This window comes from Mesoplodon bidens (genome assembly GCF_964165515.1).
Source record: "Mesoplodon bidens genome assembly, chromosome: 17".
NCBI classification, from domain to species: domain Eukaryota; kingdom Metazoa; phylum Chordata; class Mammalia; order Artiodactyla; family Ziphiidae; genus Mesoplodon; species Mesoplodon bidens.
Window position 1 is genome coordinate 73,761,582 of NC_138174.1, and position 21,676 is coordinate 73,783,257.

General features: G+C 36.6%; 1 protein-coding gene across 1 annotated transcript in view; it reads left to right on the top strand.

Annotated features, from left to right (window-relative positions):
* The window catches only part of TNFSF13B (TNF superfamily member 13b), a 34,333-nt gene extending 15,688 nt beyond the window's left edge, over positions 1-18,645 (top strand). Inside the window, exons 3-6 of the mRNA XM_081214598.1 lie at positions 632-688; positions 14,336-14,448; positions 14,536-14,686; positions 18,016-18,645. Coding sequence (XP_081070724.1) covers positions 632-688; positions 14,336-14,448; positions 14,536-14,686; positions 18,016-18,128 — 434 coding nt within the window. The 3' untranslated portion in view covers positions 18,129-18,645. The remainder of the gene's footprint in view (positions 1-631; positions 689-14,335; positions 14,449-14,535; positions 14,687-18,015) is intronic.
* Positions 18,646-21,676: the final 3,031 nt, after the last annotated feature.

Here is a 21,676-nt window from a genome sequence, read left to right on the forward strand (position 1 = left end):
ACAGTGAAACAGGCGTTATTAAATTCTGGCCCTGTCACTTTCTATCCCTGGGGAGTGGACAAGTTGTTTACACTTTCCATGACGTAGTTTTCAGTATGTAAATCTTGGGATTTTTGTGAAGTTGCCTGGATTTATATTAGCTCAATGTATTTTAGCAATTATTTTTATTTTCAGTAATGTTAATAGTGATATTTTCAGTACTAGTGAGTTATTAATGTTAGATTTTTTAAAACAAAAAATCATTTTAGAGTAATCTGATAATTTGGCTTGTGTATTTGAGAGAATTGAAAAACAAATGACAGTGGCTAAACTTGCTTTCTATACAGGCATAACATTTTAGAATAAGTTAAGCTAAACTGTTCAGATGATATACTTACTGTATTTCAACAGCATATAGAGTTTTTCTAAAGCTTGAATTTCAAGTACATATTGTATTTCAAGTAAAAGTTATATTAAGAACCTGTGGGCACATTTCCTAAAGTAATTTTAAGAACAGCATATAGGCAATATAGAAAGTATAACTGATTTGGTGTCACTGGAGGAGTGGGTTTACAGCTTTGTATTCTTGGTCATCTTTATTCCCTTACTATTTCTATTCAAGTGACTAAAATGATATATTTTTGCTTTTCAGTCACTCAAGACTGCTTGCAATTGATTGCAGACAGTGACACGCCTACCATACGAAAAGGTAATAAAATATTCCCAGGAACGTTTCCACTTAGAATTCAATTCAGTCCAATTACCTGTACATTTCAAGTCTAAAGATTGTATTCAAACTCCATCTCAAATCACCTATCTGCCTCAAAATTTCTTACAATCAGATTTAAAATAATAAATTTATTTAAAATGATTGGGGAGTAAATATTTAGGCTAATGTAATAACCTAACAAAGAGAATTACCTTAAGGATACTAATACGTACAAATTTTAAATAAGTAGCACATGATAAAATCAGTACTAAATCAAATTCAGTATTTTATTATTTAGAAATGATTTTGGCTTCTATGGTGCCTTAAGATCCTCTTCACAAATATTCATTCTCTGTTATATTAGGTTGTAGAATATTACAATAGGATGAAGTTAAACTGAACATACATTTTATATTAATTTATCAATAAGTATATGTACAAATAAATATAACATTTTGTGATAAATCTCCAGTATGAAATTATTGCTTTATATTTTACATATACTGGTTAAAAACATACAATGTTCCAGTTACTGTGTGGGTATTGGGGCTCAGCAGTGAAACATGTATGTAGGTCCTCATTTTTATGGAATTTACCTTCTCATGAAGGGAAAACAGAAAAGCAAACAAATGAACGAATAAAATGTAGAATGATAAAATTAAATGGTATGGAGAAAAATAAAGCAGGCGGGGGCAAGGGAATATTTGGGTTGTGAACCACAATGGGGAGTTCAGAAGTGTCAAGAGGTTAAGCTGGGGGCCAGGAGTGGAGACACAAGAAAGATAATGAATTTGGATTGGCCTTTGCAATGATTCCTGGGGAACACTACCTTTCATCTGTATTTTTCTATGTGACTTTAATTATCCTAAATGTAACCCAAATACTAAAATATTTGAAATTCTCTTATTATTTATTGTCCTGCATTTTCCAAAGTCATATGTTTGCAACTTTTATTAGGTAGCAAATTGTTCCCTAAGAATTAAAATAGAGCCAGAAGAAGACCCTAAGGACCAGTTTAAAAATATAACTTGGAAAAGGTTTATTTTACACATTTGGCCAAAACCAAAAATGCTATAAATCATGCAAAAACAATGCAGCTGCTACTCCATTGTGAGCTTGAATTTCACAGAGTGTTGTGATCTTCCTCGCATGGTGGCTGCTCTACATTGATCCTCCTTGGAAGATCTGGGTGCTTATCTGGGTGTTTGCCATTTGGGCTGATGCACTGTGATGCCAGTAAGCCTTGAATGTGTAAATGTTAGTGTGTGTGGACATTGCAGCAGTACTGCTTTACTGCATCCTATAAGTTTTGGTTTGTTGTGTTTTCATTTTTATTTGTCTTAAGATATTCTTTGATTTACCATTTGATTTCTTTTTGACTCCTTGGTTGTTCATGAGTGTATTGTTTAATTTCCACATATTTGTGAGTTTTTCAAATTTTCTGCTGTTACTGATTTCTGGTTTCATACCATTTTAGTTGGAAAAGATGCTTGATATGATTTCAGTCTTCTTTAATTTGTTAAGACTTACTTTGTGTCCTAACATTTCATCTATCTTAGAGAATTTTCCTTGTGCACTTAAGAATGTATATTTTGCTACAGTAGGCTAGAATGTTCTCTATATATTTGTTAAGTTCGTTTAGTCTGTAGGGTTGTTCAAGTATGCTATATCCTTACTGATTTTCTTTTGGGTGACCTATCCATTGTTGAAAATGGGGCACTGAATTATCCTATTGTTGTTGTATTGCTGTCTATTTCTTCTTTCAGATCTGTTAATATTTGTTTTACATATTTAGGAGCTCCACTGTTGAGTGCATATATATTTATATTTGTTTTATCCCCTTGATGAATTGATCCATTTATCATTACATAATGACCCTCTTTGTCTCATGTGACAGGTTTTGACTTAAAGTCTATTTTGTCTGATTTAAGAAAAGCCACTTCTTCTTTCTTGTTTACCATTTGAATGGAATATTGTTTTCCAACCCTTCACTTTCAGTCTGTGTGTGTCCTTAAAGCTACAGTGAGTCTACTGTAGGCAACATATGGTTGGATTTTGTTCTTTCCAATCCATTCAGCCACTCTATGCGTTTTGACTGGGGAATTTAATCCATTTACATTTAAAGTAATTACTGATAGTAAAGACTTATTATTTCCCTTTTGTTAAGTGTTTTCTGGCTGTTTCACAGTTCATTTGTTCCTTTCTTCCTCTCTTAATGTCTTTCTCTGTGTTCTTTGATTGTTTTTTGTAGTGGTATGCTTTGATTCTCTTTACATTTTGTGTATCTACTACAGGTTTTTATTTCTGCTGAACATGGGGTTTACATAAAACAACCGAGTGATAATAGTCTACTTTAAGCTAATAACAGCTTAACTTTGATCTTATCCCAGAACTGCACTTTTACTTATCCCTCCCCTACACTTTAGCTTGTTAATGTGACAACTTACATCTGCTTACCTTGTGTATGTATTAACACATTATTGTAGTCATAATTCTTTTTTTAAAAAATACTTTTGTCTTTTAACTTTTATATTTACTAGAGTTGAAAGTGATTTACAACTCATTATAGCCATTTCTCTCAGATTGTTTACTGGAGATTTTTTTTCTTCCTTTGTGTTGTGTTTTCTCGATTCCTCATATTCCTTGTAGATTTGCTCTGTTGTCTGTGCATTTGAAGAAGCAGCTACTTCTCCCCATCTTCTTGGACTGATTTTGACTGGTATACACTTTCCCTGTCGGCAGTGCTCACTGTTAGTCACTCTGAGGCTGGGAGCAAAGCTCCTTTGCATCCTTCCTTCCCTCCTGAGAAAAAGTATCAGTTCTCTGCTTTTCCACAATCACGACAAAAAAATTTCTGACTATAAGGGGATGCACTCCCCTTTTTTGTTTCTAACTGTCTCAAGGGATCAAGATCTTTTGGTTGCTCAGTGCTCAGTATGAGGCAAGATAGAAACCAGTTCCTCAGAAGGCACCCTGGGAGGCCATGAGGCCTTGTGCACAGTCCAACGTCACCATCCCTCCATGTGAGAATCATGGGCTGAGGCAGTCTTCTTGGGGTGGAGCTAAGTCTGTCTGGAGGAGGGACTGATGTGAGTAAATTGAAATTGCTTTTCTTACCTGTATAAATATGACTGCTTCTCAGTTTGTGCTCCTCTAGGCTGCTTCTACTTCTTAGCTGGATCCTGAATGTCTCTTCACGGTATTTTGATAACAATATTATTGTTAAATCAGCATTTCTGTGGAAGGATGAGGGGTAAGCCTCCCTACTCTACCATCTTACTGGCATAATTCCTCATTCAGAACCTTAAATATGTCATCCCACTGCCTTTTGATTACATAGTTTCAAGTAAGAAATCAGCTGTTGATCTTATGGAGCATCCCTTGTACTTGAGGAATTGCTCTTCCCTTGCTGCTTTCGAAATTCTGTGCTTGCCTTTGTCTTTCAGCTGCTAGTTATAATGCATCTTGGTATGGATCTCTTTAAATTTATTCTCCTTGAAATTCATTCAGCTTTGTGGATATGTAGATTCATTCTTTCTACAAAGTTGGGAAGAGTTTGGCCATTATTTTTTCAAATATTCTTTCTGCCTTTTTCTCTTCTCCTTCTAGGACTCCTATAATGCATATATTAGTCTGATGGGGAGTGTCCTATGGGTCCTTTATGCCCTTTTCACTTCCTTTTTTTCCTTTTTATTTCTTCTACTCAGACTGGATAATTTCAATCGTCCTATATTCAAGTTTGCTGATTCCATCTTCTGCCTGGTGAAGTCTGCTGTGTAACCTCTCCAGTAAAAATTTTATTTCAGCTATTTAATTTTTAGCTCCACAAGTTCTTTTTAAAGAAAGAGTTTGGTTCCTTTTACAATAATTTTTATCTCTTAACTTATAGTGTCTATTTGTTCATACACTTTTCTCCCAGTTTTCTTAAGTTCTCTGTCCGTGGTATCCTTTAGCTCTTTAAACATATTTAAAATATGTAATATCTTTGTCTAGTAAGTCCAATATCTGGGCTTCCTCAGGAATGGTTTACGCCATTTTTTTTCCCCTGTGAATGGTCCATAATTTTCTGTTTGCTTGTATGCTTTACATTTTTCTTTGTAAATTGGACAATTTGAATATTACAGTGTGGTAACTCTGGAAATCCCATCCCCAGGGTTTGCTGTTGTTGATTGTTGTGGGCTGCAGTTGTCCATTTGTTTACTGAATTTTCTAAAATATTTTTTCAAAAAATAAACTGTACTCCTTGTTCTGTATGATCACTGAAGTCTTTTTTTCTGTTATCTCTGCAGTAATCCTGTTGGAGATTCTTTTATCTCCAATCCTAATCCTGATAGAGATTTACTTTAATGCCAGGAACCAAAACCAAAACCACCACCACCAACAAAAACCAAACTCCCTTTTTCTGAGCAGATTATCTCTGGGCTGGGGCACTCCTTCAACATTTAGCTAGGCTACCAGCAACTGTGCCTTACAGTTCCCATCCTGCTTGAGCAAAGAGCAAAGATCAACTAGAGATGTTAGCTTAGGGTTCTTTCAGGTGTTTTCTGAACATGCATCCTGCTCTGGTCATGCACAATCCACTGCAGATTCCTTGGTGTATGTGGTAATACTTCAAAGCCCTTATTCCTTGAAGTATCTTCCTCCTTAGCCTCATCCTTCTCAGGCTTTTTGTCAGTCTGCTGCTTGCCCTATCGACTGTTCCTTGTTACAGGTGGCTACAGGTAGTGTATTTCTGTAAAGCTTTTGACTGACACCAGGCTGAGGAGCTGCTCCCATCTAAATGGAAACTCCAGGCAGGTCAAAATCCAGAGTCACAATGTTTTGAGAACAAAGTGAGTATTGCACTTCCTGGCATCAGCAAGACACCAACTGGATCTCAGGCCACCATCTCCATGGCTGCCACGAAGCTGGAGAATGAGGGGTGGTACATGAGTAAGCAAAAATACCACAATACTTTCTTACTGAAATTTACACCTTTTGTTTCATTAAACACTCCCTTGGTCTCTATAAGTTTTTTACTAGATTTCATATATCCAAAAACATGGATTCTATAAGTTCTTGCAAGCTTAATTGCTGCCTTAGCAAAAGGACTTTTCTTTTTCTTTTTTTGATTTTTGAATTTTATTTATTTTTTTATACAGCAGGTTCTTATTAGTTATCCATTTTATACATATTAGTTTATATATGTCAATCCCAATCTCCCAATTCATCACACCACTACCACCCCCCATGCCCCCCTTGGTGTCCATATGTTTGTTCTCTACATCTGTGTCTCAATTTCTGCCCTGCAAACCAGTTCATCTGTAACATTTTTCAAGGTTCCACATATATGCGTTAATATACAATATTTGTTTTTCTCTTTCTGAGTTACTTCCCTCTGTATGACACTCTTTAGGTCCATCCATGTCTCTACAAATTACCCAATTTCGTTCCTTTTTATGGCTGAGTAATATTCCATTGTATATATGTACCACATCTTCTTTATCCATTCGTCTGTTGATGGGCATTTAGGTTGCTTCCATGACCTGGCTATTGTAAATATTGCTGCAGTGAACATTGGGGTGCATGTGTCTTTTTGAATTATGGTTTTCTCTGGGTATATGCCCAGTAGTGGGATTGCTGGGTCACATGGTAATTCTATTTTTAGTTTTTTAAGAAACCTCCATAATGTTCTCCATAGTGGATGTAGCAATTTACATTCCCACCAACAGTGCAAGAGGGTTCCCTTTGCTCCACACCCTCTCCAGCATTTGTTGTTTGTAGATTTTCTGATGATTCCCATTCTAACTGGTGTGAGGTGATACCTCATTGTAGTTTTGATTTGCATTTCTCTGACAATTAGTGATGTTGAGCAGCTTTTCATGTGCTTCTTGGCCATCTGTATGTCTTCTTTGGAAAAATGTCTATTTAGGTCTTCTGCCCATTTTTGGATTGGGTGGTTTGGTTTTTTTTGATATGGAGCTGCATGAGCTGCTTGTAAATTTTGGAGATTAATCCTTTGTCAGTTGCCTCATTTGCAAATATTTTCTCTCATTCTGAGGGTTGTCTTTTTGTCTTGTTTGTAGTTTCCTTTGCTTTGCAAAAGCTTTAAAGTTTCATTAGGTCCCATTTGTTTATTTTTGTTTTTATTTCCATTACTCTAGGAGGTGGATCCAAAAAGATCTTGCTGTGATTTATGTCAAAGAGTGTTCTTCCTATGTTTTCCTTGAAGAGTTTTATAATGTCCAGTCTTACATTTAGGTCTCTAATCCATTTTGAGTTTAGTTTTGTGTATGGTGTTAGGGAGTGTTCTAATTTCATTCTTTTACATGTAGCTGTCCAGTTTTCCCAGCATCACTTATTGAAGAGACTGTCTTTTCTCCATTGTATACCCTTGCCTCCACAAAGGGACTTATTTTTGAGCTTTCTACTCTGTCATTTTTCATGATGTTACTCTGACATTATAATTATATCTTTAGATAATATACATTGATTGTCTACTCTGGTCTGTAATAAAATTAAATATGATTTTTCTTTATTTTCTCTATCATTCCTGTCCTCCACCATCCATTTTTTTGCATAGTGATATTACATTTCTTAACGTTTATCTACATACTGTTACAATGTTTATATTTCTATTACTTGATCTCTCAACTTTAATTTATATCCTTTGAGCCCCAGCTGTTACAAATGAGGCAATTGATGAATTTACTGTCAACATTTTTTTCTCCACTACTTCTCAGTATTTGCTAGTTATATAATCTCTACATTGTATGGCATAAAACTGTTCTATTCTTTATCATCAAACCATCCTCTTTATGTGTTTTTACAGTAAATATATTCAATACCCATTGCAAGTCCTTTTGCTATGGTTTCCTCATTCATATCTTAGCTTCCTGAATTTTGTTTTCTACTAGTTTATTCAAAATCGCCACAGGAGAACAATTAGTGTTCTCTTAGTCTTTGCATTAATAAAGCTGTTTCCTTGTAGTTTTTATACTTTAAGGACCGATGCCTGGGTGTGAAATCCTCAGTTTACCCTTTCTTTACCTGGGTAACTTGTAGGAATTTTTCCACTGTCTTTTGCCTTTGGCATTATGTGCACTTTGAAGAAAACTAAAGTAAGAGAAAATTTCTTCTCATAAGTGGTTTGACTATCTTGCCTAGTTACACAAAGAATTATATATTTACCTTAAAATTTCAGTACTTATTTTATTATATATCTGAAGGTAGACTATTGTGGTGGGTAGAAAAATATTTCCTCAGACATGTCCACACTGTAATCCCTGAAACCTGTGAGTTTATTTCCTCACCTGGCAAAAGGGACTTTGAAGATGTGATTAAGATAAGGAATTTGGGCATATTATCCTGGATTATCCGTGTGGTCCCAGTATAATCACAAAGGTCCTTGTATGAGAGAGTTAGCAGGGTCAGAGTCAGAGAAGGTGATGTGGCAATGAAAACAAACTTCAGAATGATGTGATTGCTGTCTGGGAAGAGGAAGGGCCACAAGCCCAGGAAAGCAGGCAGACTGTAGAAGCTGGAAAAGGCAAGGGATGGACGTTTCAGCATCCAGAAAGAACGCAACTTGCCAACACGTTGATTTTTGCCCAGTGAGACTTCTGATGTTTCAAATGGGAGATAATAATGTGTATTGTTTTAAGACACTAAGTTTGTGGTAATTTGTTACAGCTGCATTAAGAAACTAATAAAACTCTGAATCAACTTTCTCTGACACATAATGGGTCTTTTAATTCTGCAGTAGTTCTAAGTGGTTGTTCTGCTTGACTTTTTGTTGTTTTTGTTTTGTCTCTCTGGGTTCCAATTATGTATATACTGGTAATTCGTTACCTATCTTTTATATCCTATAGTTTTACAATTTTTCTCAAATTCTTAGCTCTTTTTTAAATTTCCATCTCATTTTGTTTTGTGTGAAACCTATTTTCCCTTCTGAAATTTTTACTTTCATTTAAGTGAGCACTTTCACCCCCTAATGTCCCAAATTCTTTTAGCTAACATTGACATTTCCTCTTTGTTTGTTTGTAGATTTCTGTGTGTGTGTGTTTGAGGGACTCGTCACCATTAGTGAGTTGATTTTGCTGACTCTATGTGAACTTTGCTGTTCCAGGCCATTGACTATTTCCTTTGCTTCTTCTCTTCATTTTTATGCTCAGCTTCAGTGTGATCTCAGTTGCTTTTGGCATCCCTTGCAGTTATTTTGGAGAACACACATCTATGTTTCTTTCATAGGATTTACAGGAGATAAAAAAGGAGAGATGTGATTTCCACAGTCATTGATAGTGGAAGTCTCTTGTTTATTCTGTTTTTCAACATAATTATTTCATAGAGGCAATGATGAGATTTAATCTCACTGTAGAATTTGACACGTGATGATTCCCTTCTTTTTGAAACACGTGCTTTTCTTGGTTTGTTTCTCCAACCATGTTCCTAGCTTTTTTGGCCACTGCTTTTTAAATTTCTTTGCAAATTATTCTTAAATTTCTTCAGTATTGATGTTTTTCAGACCTCTGCCACAGTCCCATTGTCTTCATTCTTATTTCTTTGGCATTCCTAAATCCTCCTATGTTGTCACTTAGCATGCCTGTGTGATGGCTTAAATGTAGATCTTTAGCCCAGATGACTTTTCCGAGATCCAAGCCTATATGTACCTCTGTCTACTTAACATCTTTTCCTGAGTATCTTGGTGGCATATCAGCGTGAACTCTTTAGAACTTTTCCCCAAGTCTGGTCTTTTTCCAGGTCTCCTATTTCAGTAAGTGCTGACCATGTCTTCAGCTGTTCAATCCAGAATTCTGGGTGTCATTCTTGACTGCTTCCTCGAAGTCAGTACGTTATTCTCAAAACTTTATCAGTGATTCCTCATATATATAATTTGAACTAATCTGTTTTTCTTCATTTTCATTTCACCATCCTAGTATAAACCACCATCGTCTCTCACCTTGGCTGGTTTCCTTGCCTCCAGTTTTGCACATTTCTTACCTGGTAACTACATAGAGGTGTTTCTAAAACACAGATATAGTCATTTTTCCCCCACTGCTCACAGCCCCTACAGGGCTTCTTGTTGCCCTTCTCGTAGCTCAGCCTGCATGGCTCTGCCTGTCCGGCTTCTGTTTCTTTTGATTTTCCTAGTCCTGCCTCATCTACAGAATCAGGCATATGATTACATGAATTTCACTGCTAAACTATATTTGTTCAATAAAAAAAAATCCCTATTTCTTTTTAAAAAATCCCGATTTCTTAACTTGGTTTACTTAATCTATCTTCAAAAAATATTATTAGTATCTTCTCCCTTAAAACTATTTCCAGGAGTTTTAAGATAATAAAATAGAAAATCAGGAGCAGTAACCAAATGTGATAGCTGTGATTGATAGCTGCTCTCTGGAGCATTTATATTCAATTACTGAGGGAAATAACACTGGAAGTATAAATATTTGGGAGGAAATTTCCTATTCATAAAATAGAATAGAAAACAAATATTAATGAAATGGATCTGATTTTCCTATAAAAATTTGTTGTCCTAAAATTTATCTACAAGTCTTTCCTATATATCAGTACAGGAAATATCTACTCTTTCAAAAGCAGGCATTTTCAGAAATACATGTAAATTATTTTTACATTTAAATACTGGCATTATTTTTATTTAATTTCACATATTAATGTACACAGTAATTTATTAAGTTTTCCAAAACATTTAAATACATCAAGTATTTAAAGCTGAGTGGAGCTGGGAAGTTCACACTTTATATACCAAGATATATCAGTATTTTAGCTGTTGACTAGCAAAACTAAGCATTAATACTCCTAGGATTTACCTCCACTGACTGAAATAAAAACGCACAATATAAGATCTATGAGTTGGAGTTCATTCAGTGTCTTATTGAGGACTGTAGCCTGGGAGGCAGCCTCCCAGATAGCTCTGAGAAACAGTTCTAAAAAGGCAAGGGAGGAACCTGGATATATCTAATTTTTTTTTTCTGGAAAATAATGTTTAGTCGAACATCAAAAGATTACTGCTAATCACAAAGAATAGACTCTCAGTTTAATGACTTTAGTGCTTTTCTATGTATGAGGAGAAGATGTAAGAATCTGTGGTCATTGAAATTTTTCCTTTCCAAATTCCTAAATACTATAAGGAGTGATTCATACTAGTTTAGATAAGCAGCCTACATAATAGTCATTTAATGCCTATTTTCTTGTTAGCATCTATCTGTGGTCTAACTAGCAGGCAAAAAAATCTAAGTGAATTTTAAGATGTAGAAACATATTATAACATTTATGCTTAAGTTTATAATTACTTTAGCTTTTAATTAATTGTTCAGTCTGTTTTCTTAAATTAAAAATTCATTGAGCAGCATATATTGATTGAGTGCATATTGTGTGCTAGGCTCCATTCTTGGCATCTGAGTTGCCAGCTGTGACTACAGCATAGTCAGTGCCTTGGCCTAATGGAGTATAATCTGTGTGTGTGTGTGTGTGTGTGTGCATGCGCACACACACACGTTCATATGTGAGGGTGGGGTTGGGAGGAGAAACATAGACAGTATATAAAGACAAGTAAATGTATACTCTCTCTCTCTTTAATAAGAATATTTCCAGCGAGGTATGATGAAATGACAAAAGCAAAAGAGTAAATAAGAATATAAACCTAATAACTACCTGTTTTTCTTTCTATTATGACAATACAGCAGTGGAATTTGGTATGAACTGGCTAATTTTATAGATATAGTATTGTATAAAGAAATAGAGGATCAATTTCAGGTATGGCCCAAAATTTTTTTTACTCAATATCTCTAGTCAGAATATAAACAAGCAGTTTTAGAAATATGTGTTTTACTTCAGGAGTTCATATTACCTCTATAATGGAGGGTGTTTCATTTCCAAGAGTTTCAGAAACCAGGTAATAAAATGCTTTTAAAAAACAATCGAATGCTAGTGACTAATTGCCTAGTACCCCACCATTTTGAATTATTGTATGTTTAAATTTCAATTAGTTAACTCAGTGAATATTTGCTGCATCTTCTGTGGGCCAAGTATCATTTTAGGCCCTGGGGAAAAAGTAGGGAACCAAACAGAAACAGTCCCCAAGCTCAGAGAAATGAGAGTCTATGATGTGTACAGTTTTGAAGGGGAAGGAAAACCCTTTGTGGTCAGAGTACCAAATAAGTATCACTTCCATGAAAACAATCAGGTCCAGTCATCAGCTTACATTTTACAATAATAACAACCATGATATTAATTTTTCCTCATGTTTTCAGAGCTCTACCTTAAAGAATGCTTTGGGCACGTGATCTTTATTTAAACAATTCAAAACTACATCATTATAATCTTTTCACAGAAATAATATTTTATAAAAACAGGTGATGATGAGATTACCTCTGTTATTGTAAATGAGGAGATCTTTATTCATGGACTGTCATTAACCAGTGTGTGGCACTGGAGAGTTTTCATTTAAGGAAATGGTTTCTCAGAGACCGTCTTTCTGGACAGCAGATTGGGGGGATCAGGCCTGCCTCATGTGTTGGGGGGAGCACTCACTCCTCCTGAGAGATGGAGCCATTCAGGGGAGGATAGGAGAGAAGTGGAGATCTGTGGGGTCCCCTCCTGCTGCTCCCTCTCTCCTCTCTTCACCCACCCCTCCCTCTCAGCTCCCTCCCTCTGTCTGTGGAATGTGATACTGGAGGGCTGCCTTAAGAAGTTGTTTCATTGTAACTTGAATTCACGGTATAGTGGCTTTGACCACTCAGGTTCTTAATGCCTCAGAAATATTCAGAAAATATGTGGTTCTTCTTTTGTATTCTTCCCTCGAGAATCCTATTTGGGAAAAGTTCCAGTAGGATGGTTTTGCCTTGGGGGCACCATTGAAGTGGGCATGTCCACTTAGAAATTGTATTTATGAACATGAAAGCATTGTCAACTATTGCATCCTAGGCCACCCCCTTAGGAAAATCCACAGGGGAAAATTTCCTTTATGCTCAATGTAGGACAAATTGTTCTTCTCTTGCACTTCTGTCATACCGTCTTGTAGACTTCTGAATTTTATTATTGATTTTGTTTCTCTTTTTGTTATGACCAAGGTGAAGCTTGGGGACACATGTGGTCCAACATTGCCAATTATATGGGAACATTTTTTATGTGATTTTAGACTACCACAGTTTCACTTTACTATTTTTTTCTGGTACTGCCATTTCCCTAATCTTCTTTTCCCTTACTTTATGCCATTTTATTTATACCCCAAATTTCCCAGCCCCTAGCCTCAGGGTCCACTGTTTACTCCAATATATGCATAACATGATGGTGGGAACTCCAGTGACCTCATTAGTGTGTGAATTCACCGGAAAGTAGTGTTTACTCTTTCAGTGGGCATTCCGGCTCAGCCATCTGCACCCCTTTTGCCGATGCATTTCTTTGGCCTCTGTCTTCTCTCTGCCCCTTTATCCAGCTCTTAAGAACCATGGCTCTCCTGCCACTCCCCAAGTGATGTTTGAGGGACAGTGGAGGACAATTGGTGTATTGAACAGAAACCACTTCAACTTGAACATTACGGATGGTTATCATAACATTCCCAGACCGTTTCCCAGGAGAGATTGCATCTCAGTAATTTCTCTCCCTCTCCTTAAGCTCTGTCTTATTGCCATGTTGGGGAGAGGGTGGCTTCCTCCCCATATTCTTTGCTAAACTCTCCACATACAAACTCCCTCCTCTCTGGGAACTGGAGGGGGGCAAAATTTGCTGCCCCAAAATGTGTCTCTTTGACATGAGGATTAATTTAGGCTGATTATTTTTAGCGATTATTTTTAAGAAGACTCAGGAAGTTTTTCTTGTTACCTCTCCCCTTAACTGCCTAAAAGAATTTGGATAGAGGACTTGTTCCTAGAACAGAGCCATCATGAGAGACGTCTTCAAAGAATATGGGCTGAGGGTAGTGGGGGAGACTCTGGTAGGGCTTAGCGACCAGAGTCCACTCTGTGTCCCACTGTCTCTGGTGGCCCAGCAGACATTTGTTTTTCCATCTCTTTGTGAATCGCCTTCATCCCCTTTGAAGTCCTGCACCCGTACCCCCAACATCCTCCTTTGTCTTTAGCTGAAGATGGTATTCAAAGTGAGGGCTTTGCCCACTTTAGGGGGTTACTCAGTCTTCCTGGGACTCTCCCATGTATGCATATGGTTAAACTTTTGTGTGATTTTCTCCTGTTGATCTGTTTCATGTCAGTTTAACTTTTAGACCAGACAGAAGAACCAAGAAGGGTAGAGGAAAATCTCTTCCTCCCCAACAGAATCAAAAGAAAACCAAAAATTTCTCTTGGTGTGTTATTCAGAGACAGTTTGTGCTTTTTTTTTTTTTTTGACCTCAAACTGTCCCATCCAGACCAGACTATATTTTGAAAATTGCTGAAATACAGAAGAAATCAAAACCCCAGACATTACATATGAAGTGTTTGCTTTCAAGTTCCTGTATGTGATAATTGCCTGGGTGAGTATGTACATGATGGCTGAAAAACCAGTGGAGGATTGTGATTTCTCTTCTTTTCCCCTTTTTTTAAAAGATGAAATTCTCCTCTAAGTTTCAGACTTAGATAGCAGCTAAGTGGAGGTGAAGAACTGCTTTTCTCAGTTTTTTTTTCTTATAAATCATTCTCTTCATTGTAGGAGCTTACACATTTGTTCCATGGCTTCTCAGCTTTAAAAGAGGAAGAGCGCTAGAAGAAAAAGAGAATAAAATATTGGTCAAAGAAACGGGTTACTTCTTTATATACGGTCAGGTAGGTTCAACCCTAATACCGCTGTCACTGTCCAGTGCCTCCCATTTTGTGCTGACTTCTGACAAAGTTCTTTGGTTTGTTTCTCAGGTTTTATACACCGATAACACCTTTGCCATGGGACACCTAATACAGAGGAAAAAAGTCCATGTCTTTGGGGACGAATTGAGTCTGGTGACTTTGTTCCGATGTATTCAAAATATGCCTGAAACACTACCCAATAATTCCTGTTATTCAGCTGGTAAATAATAGTTCTATATACATAGACAGAAAGATATTCCTCAATATACTGTGTGGTATTTATTATCTTGAATGATAAGCTAGTCTGTTTTTTGTTTTTGTTTTTTGTTTTGTTTTTTTTTTGTGTGTTTTTTGCGGTACGCAGGCTTCTCACTGCTGTGGCCTCTCCCGTTGCGGAGCACAGCCTCCGGACACGCAGGCTCAGCGGCCATGGCTCATGGGCCCAGCCGCTCCGTGGCATGTGGGATCTTCCCAGACCGGGGCACGAACCTGTGTCCCCTGCATCGGCAGGCGGACCCTCAACCACTGTGCCACCAGGGAAGCCCAGCTAGTCTGTTTTAATAGAGACAAAATCATTATTAATAGGTTTATCATTTTTATATACATTTCGAAAGGGCAGTAACTTCACAGCAATCCAAACTAGAACGGTCGTAAGGTGTGTTTTCTTCAACCTGTAATAACAATGCTGGAATAATAACAGAATGATAACCATGTGCCAGGCACTTTACCTGGGCCCCTGCCTTTAATCCTCCCTGTTGAAGGGAGGTCAGGTCTGAGGCACAGAGGGGAAGCACACATTGTCTTAGGCTGCACAGAACTTAGTTTAAACCAGCCAGTCTGACCCCAGTGGGACTCACAGAATCTCTTCTTTACCTCCTGCAGAAGAAGTGCCTTTGGCCGGTTTGAGGGTCAGGTCCAGTGGCCCAGTGGCTTTGCTGGTGTCAATGGACACCAGGTGGATGCGTTTGGGGTGTGAAAGTGTAGGAGTGAGGCTGCATTTCAACTCAGAAAAGGGAAAGGGCAGGCTCGCTTCATTGCAGGTCTGTTTGGGCTGTAATTGCCATCGTAGCCTTCATTTTGTCTTGGGGTAATTTCAAATTAATCGAGGCCAGTATTTGAAAAAAAAATTGCCTTCGACACATTTATTTCTCTCTGGTGATTTTGACAAATCCATTCAAGACCCCGAGGAATGTCTTCCCTTCCAGACAGTTAGCATGAATGGCAGTGTGGAACATGGGGTGCAGCTGGGCTGTGCGATTTGAAGCACTCTATTCCAAAGGCGTTTACTGGCAAAGGCACGATGAAACAAGTGAGGAAGCAAAGTAGTTCCCAGTAATGGAGACGATTGTCATTCTGGATCCACAGCCATAAATACCTTTGACAGGGTGATGAGGAAGTTTACTAAATTGGAATTCCCTAATTTTCATAGAGAAATGTTTCCCTGCAGCCAGTGGTAACCAGTGTTTTGGTGTTGCAAAATATTTATAAATGGTGAGGTCACTTCAGTCTGTTATATTTATTTACATTAATTAGTACTTAGAGCTTTACAACGCACTCTTTTTCAAATTTTCTAATCATCAGCCCCTCATGGTTACTTTCTCAGCCAGATTTCCTAGGTGTCTTACTTTTTAAGAGTAATTAACTTGACCTTAAAGATATTTCTCAGTGCTAGTAGCTTAGTATTATTTACGAAAAGTGTTTTCTAGGAAATTTCAGGTTTTCAATCTTTATCTGTTCTAGAACGAATTTGTTTAAAACCATTAAAAGCCACACATTGGTGTATACGTGTATAAAGTGCTTCCATAATAATCTGGAAAAAATTAAAATGGTCCATTTGAGGAGCCCAATGAAGCTGAATTTTATTATTTCATTAACAAATTGAATGTGTATATTGTAGAAAAAGTTAGAGCTGATTGCTATAATCTGGAAGAATTGAAATAGCCAATAACCCAGTGTTGAAATTTTAAATAGAACCTACTTTGAAACGTAGTTGGTTCACACAGACTTTATTTTGAGAGTTACTATTACTTAATGATCTGTGATCTATAGCCTTTGTCAAATTATTAGATTATCTTCAATGTCTATGATAATGACTAATCCATTCAACAGATAACTTCAATCTTTTTTTTTCTACTACTTAATGTAGTCATAAATGCCTTGCCAGTCCTAAAAGTGTACACTTTACCCTTAACAATACATAGAACTATGTTCTTTTGTTTGTTGTCTGTCTTGGTCTATTAACAAAAAACAAGATCCTTGTAGACAGACTCTTTGGTTATTCTGATCACCGCCCTATGAGGGCCTATGAAGGTGTCTGGTATATCTGAGATGCTCAGTAAATAAATACCCACTGGCTGTTGCTGAAGGACACCCAGGTGCTTTGGCTTGACAGTGGAATAGAGGTTAACGTAGATGTGTTCCTGTAAATACATTTTCATGGCATGTTAATGAAACTATGCAACTACTTTAAAAATTGTTAGTTGAAAGTATTGACAATTTAGATGCTATTTCCTTTGTTATTTTGTTGGTTTTATTCTCTGCCCCTCCTCCTCTTTCTTTTTCTTTATCTTTTTCTTTTAAAATGATGTCAAGAACGACCTGATATACTGAGTGTAGTTCCTGAGTTGTGTTTTGTATTCCTGAATCACAGGCTGCATTATTGCAAATTAGGTGCATGAATGCAGATTAGTTGATCAGTTTTGAGAAGGTAATTACCTTGTTGCTTTTGATTATAAAAACAAGTATGGAAACACAAATTATAGAGGGCTATAAAAATAATCCAAATGACTCCTCATCCCATAGTTTGTACTCTAGAGAAAGACTATGTTAGCAGATGTGCTTTATGAATAAGTAGTGTTTTGTTTTTCACTTTTAAATAATTTATGCATTTTATATGCACATTTGAAAGTATATTTAGGACTATGCACTATATATATGTGGGTGTGCTCATTGTTTTGTATTTTTATTTAACATTATTTTTTAAAGATTCCCATGTCAATAAAATGAAGCAAAACCACTTTTTTTTTTTTTTTTTGCGGTACGCGGGCCTCTCACTGTTGTGGCCTCTCCCATTGTGGAGCACAGGCTCCTGAAGTGCAGGCTCAGTGGCCATGGCTCATGGGCCCAGCCGCTCCACGGCATGTTGGATCTTCCCAGACCGGGGCACAAACCCGTGTCCCCTGCATCAGCAGGATGCCCAAGACCACTTTAAACTATATAACATTCCATCAAGGGACATGCTATGAATTCCTAAACGTTTTTCTTATAGTTAGATGTCTGGGTCCTGTTTAGATTCTTCATTTTACAAACAGTAGGTGATACATCCATTTATGTCTGTTATAACTCCTTCTGCTTATTTCTTTTACTTTTTTTTGGGTGGGGGTGGTGTTTAGGCAAATAATAAGTGGTTTAGAAGTCCACTGGTGTAATTTGAAGGGTGAATGCCTATGTTACTATTTTTTTCCAAAACACAGTAGTTGTCTTTAATGTTCTCCCCTCCCCCTCCTTTCCGTGTACAACTGCTTAAAGTTCTTGAAAATCATTTTCCAGGCATCGCAAAGCTGGAGGAAGGAGATGAACTCCAGCTGGCAATACCACGCGAAGATGCTAAAATATCCCGGGATGGAGATGGCACGTTTTTTGGTGCACTGAAACTTCTGTGACCTACTTACACACCTTGGTGTGGCTGTTTTCCTCCCTTTCTTTGTACCTCTAAAGAGAAAACACTTAACTGGAAATACCAAAAGGAAAAAAAAAGGTAGTTACCATAGCCTGGTTTGCTGAAACTAGACCAAAACAGGAAATTTAACAGACAACCACAGCCAAAGGGTGTCATGTGAATTACAAGAACTAAAGCCCGTTTAAGGAAAAATAGAACTAGAAAGACTTTTCACTATAATGCCATGTTGAACACCTTAGTCATAGTTTCTTACCTTGGAAGAAGCACAAGATACAAAGGGGCAGTAATCATTTCTTCAAAAATGGTATCCCACTCTTTGCTATGGAACAGCACCCATGCCTGTAGGACATTAAGACATTTGGGGGAAATCTCAGGATTTATCCTCTATTTTTATGTTAAATACTCTTTCTCCATTTTCAGTTAATATTGAGGAAACTAAAAAAAAGAAAAAAGTATAAAATCTTACATTCCATACAAGAAAAAGTAACTAAAAGTTTAAATTTAAATATCATATTAAACACTCGGACTCAAAATAGGATATTGTTACTATTTAAGTCTTTTAGGTTTATTTCAAGTTTGCAATTTTTAGCTCTAATATCATATATTACCTGCTGGAACACTCCTGGACATCTTTCACAGGAGGGAAATAATTCTCTCATGTGTTTACACTTAGGTATATTTTTTATAGCTAATTTCAGTTACTTCAGAAACTTTTAATGTAGGGTAATTCCAATTCATGCATATAAGCATTAATTGAAAGAAATAACTATACGTGTTTTTACCTAAAAATAAAATCTGCCATAGAAGTTAATAAGTACATTTGTAATAATGTAATATAATTTCCCTTAATTTCCTATCCTTCTGTTTTAAACTGCTGGTATTGTAGTTCACATATCCCAGCCTTTAAAAAATACTCATGTTATTAGCTTTACAGAAGTTGAGGTTTAATTAAAGTTCTTGGCATCCTGAGTATGTTATATGCCATGTGCTTGTTCCAAAGGTTATCACGTGCCAGAAGACATTGTCCTAATTTTCATTTTATAAAGACTCATTTTTGAGAATGCTGTAATACTTATCTTTTATAACATCATGTGTTTTGCTTATATTTTTAAATGTCATCAGTTTAAACAGTTTACTTCATTGTTTAAACAGATGGAAAAATAGACCCTGGTCTACACTAGTTTTCCCCAGTTTACATTAAAATATTTTTAAAGGTATTTTTTTCAAAACAAAATTATTTGTATTTTGTGCCTAAAATTAAACTTTGTTTAAAACTGATTTCTATAGTTTTGGCTTTTTGGTTAAAATAAAATACACTTTGCAGTTTATTCTGTTCTACAATATTGTAATAAAAAAAGAAGTGATAGGTGAGGTAGAAGTTTCGATACTAGAAGGAAGTCAGAGATTTTCTTAGTGTTGCTGCTAAGTGGATTGCCAAATAAAACAATGTTAGTGCCTTTTGCCTCATTTTTGGATTGTTTGTCTAACACTACTCATCTTTTGGTTTCTCTCCATAACACTGAATGTTGTCTTAAAAATTAGGTGCATGCAGGGAGCTATAGTCAATATCCTGTGATTAAACCATAATGGAAAAGAATATGGAAAAGAATGTATATATATGTATAACTGAATCACTTTGCTGTACAGAAATGAACTCAATATTGTAAATCAACTATACTTCAATTAAAAAAAGACTAAGTAAAATGATTAAAAAAATTAGGTGCATAAATTGTAGAACATTATAAAGTAGTGTGTGTTAGGGTATGATATAAAGTATTTGAAGTCATAAATATTTTACATGTTCCAAAAAGGATTTGGTCACCTCAATACTATATATGTAAAGTTATGGATTAAATATTTCTTAGAGCCTAGGTTAAAAAAAGATAAAACTACATTGTAATAGGCTTGCACCCTAATCTCTTGTAAATCTACAGCTTGCAACATTTTTCTTCCTAAATGGCTTAGCATATTTTGTCAGCAGATGTAGAATTCAGCCACATAAAATGGTCTTAAATCTTATTTTGCTTTCTGTTCAAACCAGCCTTAAAATGTGAATATCTTCCTCGTCAGTGAAATTGTGAGGAAAATCAGACTTTGTTTGAGTCAAAGTTTATGCAGTTATCAAGAAGTTGAATTACGTCAGAAAGAGAAAGACAAATACCATATGATATTACTTACATGTGTAATCTAAAATATGACACAAATGAACTTGTCTATGAAACAGAAGCAGAATCAGGGACATAGAAAATAGACTGGTGGTTGCCAAGGAGGAGGGGTGTGGTAGAGGGTTGGATTGGGAGTTTGGGAATAGCAGATGCAAACTGGTATATATATAAAATGGATAAACAACAAGGTCCTACTGTAGAGCAAAGGGAACTATATTCAATAACCTGGGATAAACCATAATGGAAAAGACTGTGAAAAAGAATGTAGATATATGTATAACTGAGTCACTTTGCTGTACAGCCGTAATTAACATGGTTTTGTAATTCAACTATACTTCAATACAAAATAAATTTTAAAAAAAGATTAGGTAAATATAGAGGTGTGGGGGAATGTGACTGCAACAGTGAGTGAGATTGCCCAAGTTCAGCCTTTGCTATCTTTCCTCCAATTTCTTTTAGCAGAAAGTGGATGTTATCCTGGGATTTCCTAGAAAAGAAAATTTCTAAGGTTTAAGTATATGGGCCCAGGCCAGATACTCTTTTGTCTTAAATCCGAAGTCAAGATTCGTGATGCTACCTAATCACCCAGTGAGGGCCCTCAACGCATTAGCAGAATATCCTGAGGAAGTAATGGGCTGGCCTCACTGGCGCCTGGGGAAACCCCTCCACTGTCTGGTCACCGTGCAGAGAAGCTCCTCCCATGCATTCTGTTATGGGTGCAATGACCTACTGATAGAAAGGCTTGATAAATCCTATTGTCATTTGAAGTCCGAACCAGAAAATATTACTATGAAGATGTCCCTGCCCTAGGAGACCCGTGCAGCCCCCTGACATGTTTGGTTTGGCTCCCATGTTGCTTCGCAATTTTTGAGTTGGTTTCTAGGATAAAAATCTAGATGCATTACATTGAACAGGACACTCATTTCTTTCAGAAATACAGACGTTTTATTTTACAACCTTGGAGGGTGATATATAATATACGTACAATAATACTCAGAATCTTCAGGGCACGGTTTGGTGATGCATTTTTACAAAGTGGACCCCTCCTGAGGCCACCTCTGCAATCTCAGCACAGGACATCTCCAGCACCCCAAAGCCTGTCACCTCCTCCCTGACTTTAAGTAATCGCCATTCTGACTTCTGTCTTAAAGGAAGAGTTTTAACATTTGAACTTTATACAAATGGCACCTTACGGGATGTCATCTTTTGAACATCTGCTCACCACTTTGTGAAATCTTTCCGCACTGTTTCCTGTAGGAAGTGTTCATTCTCTTTCTCTGCTGAATAGAATTTCATTTTGTGAATGTATCACAATATATTTGTCCATTTTACTATTGAAAGACCTTTGGGCTATTTTTAGCTTGGG